The 10,094-nt window shown below is 53.1% G+C and overlaps 1 protein-coding gene across 1 annotated transcript in view; it reads right to left on the reverse strand.

Moving 5' to 3' along the window:
* LOC104279131 (protein unc-45 homolog B-like) overlaps positions 1 to 9,778 on the reverse strand; it is a 12,420-nt gene extending 2,642 nt beyond the window's left edge. The window contains 14 exon segments of the mRNA XM_009876317.1: positions 447 to 513; positions 960 to 1,087; positions 1,280 to 1,420; positions 2,143 to 2,284; positions 2,957 to 3,051; positions 3,648 to 3,948; positions 4,287 to 4,458; positions 6,061 to 6,231; positions 6,510 to 6,678; positions 7,162 to 7,329; positions 7,809 to 7,898; positions 8,463 to 8,638; positions 8,776 to 8,812; positions 9,617 to 9,778. Coding sequence (XP_009874619.1) covers positions 447 to 513; positions 960 to 1,087; positions 1,280 to 1,420; positions 2,143 to 2,284; positions 2,957 to 3,051; positions 3,648 to 3,948; positions 4,287 to 4,458; positions 6,061 to 6,231; positions 6,510 to 6,678; positions 7,162 to 7,329; positions 7,809 to 7,898; positions 8,463 to 8,638; positions 8,776 to 8,812; positions 9,617 to 9,778 — 2,019 coding nt within the window.
* Positions 9,779 to 10,094: the final 316 nt, after the last annotated feature.

Genomic DNA, 10,094 nt, shown 5'->3' on the forward strand with positions numbered 1-10,094 from the left:
GAGGGCGGCAAGACTTTGGAATAAATTGCCCAGAGATGTTGTGGTTGCCCCCTCCCTGGAGGTGTTCAAGGCCAGGTTGGACGGAGCCTTGAGTAGCCTGAGCTAGTTGAGAGGCGTCCCTGCCCAGGACAGGGAGGTTGGACGAGATGATCTCTAAGGTCCCTTCCAGCCTAGGCCAGTCTAGGATTCTATGAACTGGGCCTGGACTGTAGCCCACAGCGATTTTGTTCTCAAATAAGCACAATACCAGAGCCTTTAGCTCACAGTTTCAAGAAGATTGCTTCTTTGGAGGCTTGCAGAGGAGGATTGGAGTGTCACTCTGGGCCCCAGGGGCTGCCAAGACCCCTCAGACTTCTCTGTCACCTTCTCTCACTGCAGACACGTTGCAGGCTCCCAACAGACAGGCCCTGCCCATCGGGTTGGGCTGCAAACAGCAAGAGAATCACCTTTCCACCACCTTGAGCGACAACGGTCCCGCGGTCCTTGGGGTCTTCGCACAAGGCCAGGAACACCCTGAAGAAGTAGAGTGTCACTTGGGGAAACAGCCACGTGGGAAGGCAGTAGCCCCCTTCCATGGGGCCGTGGGCGAAGGTTTTGCCAGATCCACCAGGAAAATCCCAAACGTTTAACCCACGGTGCTCTGGGGGGAGCAACAAATGGACAGGAAGCGTCCAGGCCGGTGAGATGAACTCTGGTCCAGCCAAAATGAGTACAGAGCACTAGAAATTCAAAATGCATCCTAGTGAGGCAGCCTTGCAGCCAGCTTCAAGGTCAAAACATGAATTTTCCTGACATTACTTAAGAAAAGTTTTGGGTTTAATTTTTTTCTCACTTCCCTTTCATCACTCCCCTGTGGGCAGAAAGCACTTCCCGTGAGGAAAGGAGCCAGCCCAGGCACCCATCTCGGTGGCACCAGAGCTGGCCAGTGCTCACAGCTCCCACGTGGGCAAGGAAGGTACCTGGCCATGAGCTCCTTGCTCTGGTCCGTCAGGAGGGCATTGTCCGCCTTCACCATGCAGGCCAAGGCTGAGACAACACCGGCTTTCAGCAGCCGCTTCACCCGCTTCACCACAAAATCCTTCTTGTCCTGAGGGGGGACATTGGAAAGGGGTCAGTCCCTTGGCAGCCGCCATCCTGCTGATGACAGCCAAGCCTGGTCGGAGAGTGAGGGGATTTCAGCCTGACAGACAGCAGACTTGAGATCTGTGACAATGGGTACACCAGAGAAGCCTTCAGATCCAAGCATCTCCCTCCAGCTCCCCAGCTGTAGGCAACCTACCTTTGGGTGCTCCTCGGGGACGTGCTGCTTGGAGAATTTGGCCAATTGCACCAGCTCTGGGACCACCTCCTTGGTATCGTAGCTATTGGTACAGTTCACCAGTGCAGAAGCCACAGAATACAAGATAGTCTTGTCACTCGTCTGCACAGAAACGGAAGAGCTTGTGTGAGGGTGAGGAGGACACAGTGGGGAAACAGGTTCCCTAGGAGGGGCAATGGTTTCAAACTAGGGCAGGGCAGGTTTAGATTAGAGGTTAGAAAACTATTCTTCACAATGAGGGTGGTGAGACACTGGCCCAGGTTGCCCAGAGAGGTGCTGGAGGCCCCATCCCTGGAGACATTCAAGGACAGGCTTGATGGAGCTCTTAGCACCCTGACCCAAAGATGTCCCTGCTCATGGCAGGGGTTGGACTAGACGGCCATTAAAGGTCTCTTCCAACACAACGCATTCTATGATTCTATCATTTTATGATTCTAGGATTCCATGATTCTATGATTGCCATCGTGCTGGTTTGCACCAGCTGAAGTGCTCTGAGCCTTATCCCCACCTTTATAGCCCAGGGCAGTGAAAACCAAGTTTTTCGGGTGAAACAGGCTGTCTGGCACGGTCAGATACTGTCAGCACCTGGATGCCTTTAGTTTTCGTCCAGTTCCTGACAGGAAAGCTAAGAGCAGCCTTCCTCAGCCTTGGGAGAAGAGCGGGAAGATAACAACCTTGAGGTGTCTCCGTGGCACAGGCAAAACTGACGATCTGCTGAACTAGAGCAGAGGGGTTGGGCTCACAGCTCCTCCTGCCTGGGGACACAGTGTCGGGCTGGAGAGCTGGGTACCAGAGGAATGAGGGAAGAAGGTAAAGAGCCAGACCTTGGCCAATTCAAACATGGCTTGCAGGGCTGGCTCATCTTCAACAAAGTCATCTTTCACATCTGCATCGAGGGTGAGATATGCCAGCCCTTCCACAGCCCACTTCCTGGTGCGGGTATCAATGCTGGTGTTGCACAACCACCTGGAAGAGAGCAAAAGACCCACGTTTCTGTCTCAGGAGCCAGTAAAGGCAGAGAGAGGAAAAACAAATATTAAGCCTCTTTCAGGCCTGAACACGTTCTCAGGTCCTGCTGCAGCTCCTAAAGACTGTGGTGGCTTCCCTTGAGACACGGCGTTCTTCCTGGCCCCATTTGAGGGATATAAATGCTGCAGGGCAAGACAGACTGGGACAGCTGCTGAGCCCTGCTCTGTCTTCACCATCACAGGAAACACAGGACGTCCTGCTCTCGTGCCAGCAGCAATGATCACCCCTTCCGTCACCTCCTAACTTCATCCCACCTCCTTGGTTAGGTCACCTGATAAACTCACCTTCCAAATACTGGGCATGTTCTAGATGGCGCTTGATTAGGCTGCGCCTTTGTGGCGGAGAGCAAGGCACCATGTCTGGTGTCTCACATGGGAGGGGAGGGAGGGAGGGAAGGAGAAAGCTGATCTGGGTTTGAGGCAGGAGGAAGGTATGATGGCTTCGGGCACAGAAGAATTCCAGGTCCTGGTGCAGCAGCTCTGGGGGCACTGTCAGCTGTCAGCCGGCAGCAGTAAATGAAGGCAACGAGTGGGCAGGATCTCTTGGGAAAGGGACATTTTGTATTTTGCAAAGTATAGAACAAAGGAAGAAAAAAGTCAAATGACTCACTTGCGGCACTGCCTGGCTAACTTCTCCATGGAGCCCTCAGCAAACTGCCGCAGTCCATAATCTGTACCTCCTGCCGAGCCCAGCTTGCAGAGACCCTGCAGAGGACGAAGGGGGTGCACCAGTGAGACATAAGGAGATACTTCTTCACTGTGCAGGTGCCGGAGCCCTGGCACAGGCTGCCCAGAGAAGGTGTGGAGTCTCTGTCTCTGGAGAATTTCAAAACCCACCCAGACGCTTTCCTGTGCGATCTACTCTGGGTGATCCTGCTCTGGCAGAGGTCCCTTCCAACCCCTGCCACTCTGTGATTCTGTGAGAAACGTTCACTCGTACTCTGGTACTGCTGCCACCAAACAGCCTAACCCCATATCAAAAGTACAAAGTCCATTCTAACAAAGAGGCAGCATTCTAATCCCCAGTAGATGGTTCAGCTTGTGGCACAGCAAAGTGGGGTGGTCTGTTCTTCTTGGATGTCTGTACAGAAGATTAACCAGCTTTGCCTTCAAAATTAGCAATAATCCTTGTGCTTTCCTGGTCTGCCATCTCCCCCTTCCTTGCAGGGGAAAGCACTACAAACCACCCTCCAGCTGAGGTGAGTGAACTCAGCATGTTCCCAGGACCTCCCCCCTCTTCCAAGCCCAGGGTTCAGCTGGTCACTGTGGCAGGCGATAGAGGCAGGGGCTGCCAGCCTTACCACCAGTGCTCGGATCTTGATCTTCTCATTCTTGGTCTTCTTGTAGATCTCCTTCAGGAGTGTCACCCCGTTGGAGATGATGAAGGTGGCCCGGCTCAGCTTGGTGCAGGCATGGATGAGGGCCTCCACAGCCACCAGCTGGTCGATCTCCCTCTCGGAGCCACACAGGGCAACCATCATCTCCATGACCCCTTTCATGCCAAGCAGCTTGTTGCCTAAGTCAAAGGGCCCTTGCAGAACTCCAGACACCATCTGGATGGCATGAAGTGTCTTATCCATGTCCTGTGGGTCGATTTTGCTCCTGCATGGGATAGAGGGAGTGTCAGCCTGTGGAGCAGGAGTTGCTCACAGTTCTCATTCCCTTGGGCAGAGAACATCCTCCCACAGACCAGGAGCCAAGCTCCACTGCTGGAATACATTGATGTTTGGGACAGAGCTGAGCCCACATCCACGCAAAGGCTGTGAGCCCGCAGGCAGGAGCTCGCTGTGAGGCTCTGAGGATCCCAGCTGAAGGACCCAGCAGGATCTCAAGCAAATCATGATCTCCCGGGGCCTCGATTTGGCATCTATGCACATGGTGAGCGCCTCATCTCACCCTGCCCTGGGCCAGCTCAGCCCCAGCTCAGCCCCTCGACTCACTTGATGTACTCCTCACAGATCAGCCGGTAGTTGTCACGCTCCGGGTCGCAGCGCAGGTCATCGTAGAGTTTATTTAGGAGGACGGAGGCAGTCAGCTGGGTGTTCTCTGTCAGCGGCAGGCAGTCAGGCAGCTCAGGAATCTGGCCCACCACTTTCAGTATCTTTTTTAAGCCTGGAAACAAGGAGTGACAGGCTGCCAGAGGAGGAGGAAGGAATTCCGTAAGTACACAAAGGGTGAGTGAGTTTGGGAGGTGAGCAGGAAGCGAGTTAAACTCTGTGCTTGTCTTGTACCGGGCTTGAGATGTGGCAGAGAGGAGACAGAAGCGGGGGTTTGGGATGACCTGCTCAGGTCCCACAAGAGCAGCTGAGCAGTGAGGCAGAGGCCTCACGGCCCGAGGTTGTTTCAGTGAAGCCCAAGCAGCAATGAATTCTGGCCTCGCCTCCCCCACACGCACTCTTTTCTTTGTCTGACACACGGCTCAGTCCCACCTCGCCACCAGTACCAATCTGGCCCCTTGCCGGTGTCTCAGCTGAGCGGAGATGCTGGCTCCAGCCACTGGGCAGATCGAGGACTCTGACTCAACTCATTCCCTTCCCTGTGAGGAGGGACGACTCCCCGGTAAGAAAGTGCCCCTTTGCCCCTTGGCGGTGATACTCAAGTGAATGAATGAATTAATCCTTTCCACACCTGGGTTAATTCTGGCTGGCTGTAGAGTATTAGCGCTAATGCAGGAAGCGTATTTATCAAAGGCAGTTCCAAAACTGCTGCTTAAATAAACTACCCATCTTGTCAACTCTGCAAAACCATTTCAGTGCGAGTCCTTGGGAGACTGATAGGTACAGTGACTGTGATCCTTTAGACACAAACCATTGACCAAATCTGAGACTAAGTCTGGATCCAGCCACAGCTCAAGTCCTCTCTGAGGAGTTCAGAAAGCGAGGGGTTCCCTTCTGAACCCCCGGGAGGGCTTCCCTCAGCCACATGTCAGGCTCTTGTCCTTGCATTTAATGGACAAGCAGAGAGGGTCTGTACAAAATTCAGGATATTTCTTGTCAAGGAATCGCCATCTCGGACTGCTTTTCAATTACTTCGCAGCCTAATCACATAAGCCTTTAAGAAGTCACTCACACTTACTGGGGAGGAGCTTCTGCTGGTGAGATGACAGGTTTGTAGCATCAGGCTTTTATCCAGCTCTCAGAGCGAGATAAGCAAAAATGGTCCCTGGCTGGAGCAGTTATTTTTGTCAAGAGGCACCAAACCTACTGACCTTCAAGGCTTTGACTGAGGAAAGGTCAGTGACTTTTGAGTGATTCCAGATGTCTTAACTCTCCTTTTGCTAAAATGTAATTAAATAACTTCCACCAAAATGGTAACACACGTACACAGGAATTAGTATAAACACACACCCTACACAATTCATCACCCCTTCCAGTGTTGGAAAAGACCAGTTTAAGGATCCAGCAGGTTCAGGAGGTGCTCATCTCATCCTCTCTAAGCCAGACACTTTATCCACACAAAATCCTCCTAACATTATCAATGCTTTGGGATAAACTAACCAGAGATTTTAAGCCAGTCCTTTAGAAACCAGAAAAGTTCTTGCTCTCATACATATTTTTTTTCTCTTAAGCTGTTTCCTGCTAGTAAAGTCTAACTTAGCGCCAGGATTGCATGCACCAAAAAAGCCAGAGAGGATTTGTTTGATGGAGAGGCTCAGGCAAGAACATACAGCTCCACATCTCCCAAACCTGAACAGGATGGAGGGGAAGGACTCACCATTGTCGATGACAAAGGTGGTTCTGCTGTTGTCAAGGTCCTTCAGGTCCGTCCTCGGTATATTCTTGTTGAGGAGGTTGAGAGCTCGGTCTCGTCCCTGCCCAGACACTTTCTTGCTGACCAGCATATCGAGCAAACGCATTGTGATCATCCGCAAATCCTTTTTGGTATCTGCACAGGAGCAAGGCAGTTACAAGAAATCATCTTCGGCAGCAGGTCAACCCAGCGCAAACCATTCCAAGCCATCACGTGGCTGGGATGTACATATGGAAGTTAACACCGTGAGAATGATTGCTGCGTGCAGGTCGTCATCCTGGGCAGCTGAAGGGAAAAGTCCCCACTTGACCAAAGGACAAGGAAGAAGGTGGACACCCCAGGAGCAGACCCTTCCCTGCTCTCCCCGCGCCCCTCTAGCAAGCCTGAAGGAGCCCCAGGTCGTGCACTGTTACCCAGCGCTACAGCCTCCGCCTTGCCATGCTGCTCCTCTCTGCCCTGGCCCAGCAAGCAGTCCGTGATGCTCTGCAGGAGGTTGCAGACAGCCAGGGAGATTTCTTCGTTGTCGACCGACATCCAGGCACAAATGCTGTCGATGCCCAGGTGATGGAGAATGGCGGTGGCCTGGCCCCAGAAAGGAGAGGGCAGGGGAGCTGGTAGCCCAGAACGGGCAGCTGGTAGCCAAGAGCACGAGCCTGTCCTTCCCATGTGACTTAGAAAGGTCAGCCTCAGCTCGCACAAAGGAAATGTTTTCCAGGGTGAATCCCAAATCAGTACATGGCAGAGTTTAGTTTTTCATTCTCATTTTCATTTATAACAAGACTAGATTTGCCAGTCACGCAACAGACCATTTCCAACGAGGACATTAAGAAGAGCGTGGCTGGGTTGGGAAAAGCTCTTCAGTCATCTGTGTTAACCCCACTTGCATGCTTACTTGCACTTTTTCCCCTCAGAATTTTTTTTTGGGTGGGATTTCATTTTCTCCTGCAAGAACCAGAAGCAAGAAAAGAAATCCCCACTGCTCACTGACATGGCGAACTGCTGCAATTTTCCACTCCCCCAGGCGCAAGGCGGCAGCAGGAAGTTCCCAAGCATCCCGATACTCACCCGAGCCTTGTGTGCTGTGCACATGCCTGAAAGCGTCCTCACGGCTGCCAGGATCAGCTCAGGGTTTTTGGTTTCTATCAGCTGCAGCAGCAAGCTGACCCCGTTGTTCTGGAAAATCCTCTCAGCACCTGCTTCCTCCCGCCCCAGGACTATGAGGTTGTTGGCAGCCTGAGTGGGAGACAGAAGAACCGGGGCTCAGTGGCACAGCCCTGCTAGAAGCCCCCAGAACAGCTCTGGGATGTCCCGCAGGGAGCTGTGGGGTGGCCACCTCCTGACGGCGGCAGGACACCCACTCAGACCCCACCGGGCAGTTTCTTCAGGTGTGCCAGGTGCTCGGCTTCGCTCTGCCTGAGGAGAGCGGGTCACTGCTTGGAGGGAAACGTGGGGAAGGTGGCAGAGAGGGGCCTGAGCAGAAGTCCTGGCTGAGCCCACCTGTGCTATTTCAGGAGGTCGATCCACCTTCCCCTGGTGCAGGGGTGGTGCCTCATTGGGATATTTCCCCTCCTCGATGTCTTTCTGAGTGCAGCTCAGCTCCCACGGCCTCATCCTCCAGCCGGGGTTGGTGGGGAAGGCAATGCAGCCTTTCGCTCCTCAGCACAGCCTCTGACCTTAAACAGCAATTTTGTCAAGTCCCGCACAGTTCTCACCTTTTCTCGCTTTTCCTTCTCGCTGTTCTCATCCAGCAGGATTTCAAACATCTTCTGCACCCTCAAGTCCGTGGAGAACTGAACGTGCAGCTGTGCCAAGAGAGAGCACATGGAGCATCAGAGGGAGACAATCGAGGAGCGATTTTCCTTCATCACTTTGAGGGCACCACAGATCTTCAAACCACAGACAGTTTAAGCCGAGTGACAAAATGGACATTGCTTCTCAACGATCAGCATCAACTACTCATCTCAGACTTGTGGCCATGGGCAGAGCCAGCCCTAAACTATTGTTTCTGAGACCCCACAGTACCTAGTGATGCAAGGATTTCTTCACAGCTACCCCATAAAGGCAACTCAGTCAACGTGGCAACTGCCAGACTCAGGCCAAAGCCGGCCCAGTTCCTTGCCAGGACCTTACTGAGACGTTCAGGACCAGGCCAGCCTCAGCAGGGAACTGCCACACTTTTTGATCTCACTACTCAACCTGATCCTCAGATTTACGTGCTTCAAGTACAAACTCCCAGTTACTGGAGCCTGTTTATCCCCCTACACTGTTATGAGTTTCCAGTATGACCAACAATCCATCGGTGTAACCCCAGGCAAGGGCTTCCCACGCCTGGCCTGGGCACCCGGGACTGCTCCCCTGACACCAACCTTCTCCTGGATGTTGGCCCCCAGCCGCCTCAGGGTCTCTTGGAAGTTTTTGTTGCGGGGTTCGATGGTGGCACACTTCTGAGCGTCTTTGAATGCCTGGTCCAGCTTCCCCAGCTTTTCCAGAGCTTGGCTGCGCCGGTACAAGGCTTTGATATCTGAAGCATTGATGTCAATAGCTGGGAAAGTGACCCAAAACACCAAGTATCAGCCTTTTTCTTTCTGGGAATCTTCTGTGTAAATGGTGATTTGCTTTACAGCGCCCCAGAAGCAGATGAGAACACAGCCCCCCCTTCCCCAAACAGCCCCCCCTTACCTCTAGACGCATCCGAGGCTGCCTTGGCATGTTCCTCCTGTTCAACCAGAGAAGTGACCCATTAGCAGGGGCAGAGCAGGGCACGTCCCCACTGCTGACGCACGCCGGCGCTGCTCTGTCCCCACTTACTGCCAGGACAGCCCTGTGAGGCCGGCAGCAGCCCATGGGAGGGAGGATGGGGGCCCAGCTTGTCATCGCTGATGGGAGAAGAGGGAAAAGCTCCGTGGTGGAGGTGAGACAATGCACGCTGCTGCTGCTGCAGCGGCAGATCGTGGGCGGTGGAGGAAGAGGGGGTGCTCCCGGTGCTCCTAACAGCCTATATGCAGCTCGTTCTGGGGTGGTGTCACTTCTGGATTAGTGAAAATTCAGGCACGTGCAAGCAATCTGTTAAAATCCCAGCACAGGTCGCTACAAGCTGACTGCAGGGAGTGGAGACAACTTTGGTCCCGATACCAGTAACTTCTGCTTTGCTAAATATCTACACCTGCTTCCCTTGTGCTGCGACAGACATCAGGAGCGATGCCTCTGCTCCCTGACCTGTGGCTCACAGATCTCCCCTGGAAGCGTGGTGCGGGCTGGCTGCCGAAAGCTTCTGCTTCAGGATGATTAAGTGGGACTATCTCTGAGCTGAACCGGTGTGCTCAGCCCCATCAGGGCTGAAGCAAGGAGGCAGCTTCACCGCTCTGGGTCAAGCCCAGAACAAAGGATTTCAGACCCATTTGCAAAGATCCTATTCAAGAAATGGACAATCCACAGGGGCCACAGCCTGTGAGCACCCTTAGCTGCCTCCCTGCTCTTCTCCCCTCAACCCTTCCCCAGAGAAGCCAGGAGCTTTTCTCACCTTTTTGAGGAAGCATGCTGCCCTGTTCCTGTAGAGCACCGCCTGCAGCGCCTTGTCCTTGTTGAGTTTTATGGCCTGCGTGTAGCTTTGAATGGCTTTCTCGTAGTCCTTGGCCTGAAAATACTTATTGCCCTCCTCTTTCAGCTGGATGGGATCCTCCATCTGGAGAGCTTTAAGGAGAAACATCCTTTTGTGTTGCATTTTCAACCACCTGTGTCACCCAGGTCGCCTGCCTACTCCACCAAGCTGAGTTTCACTGTGAGACCAGCATATAACTACCACACACATTAATAAAAGCTGCTTACCAGGCTGAAGAGTTTTGAAAACGAAGACCTAAAGCACTCCTCAAGGCTGTGGCTGCTCAGAAGCTTTTCCCACAGCTGTAGATGCTTGGGAGTCAATTAATAAAAGAAAGAAACCCAACAAAATAACAAGAATTAAAGAAGTCTGCCACTGCCACAGAGAGTCTGTGCGGCTC

The sequence above is a fragment of the Apaloderma vittatum genome, unplaced genomic scaffold (assembly GCF_000703405.1).
Source record: "Apaloderma vittatum isolate BGI_N311 unplaced genomic scaffold, ASM70340v1 scaffold6909, whole genome shotgun sequence".
In the NCBI taxonomy this organism is placed as follows: Eukaryota; Metazoa; Chordata; class Aves; order Trogoniformes; family Trogonidae; genus Apaloderma; species Apaloderma vittatum.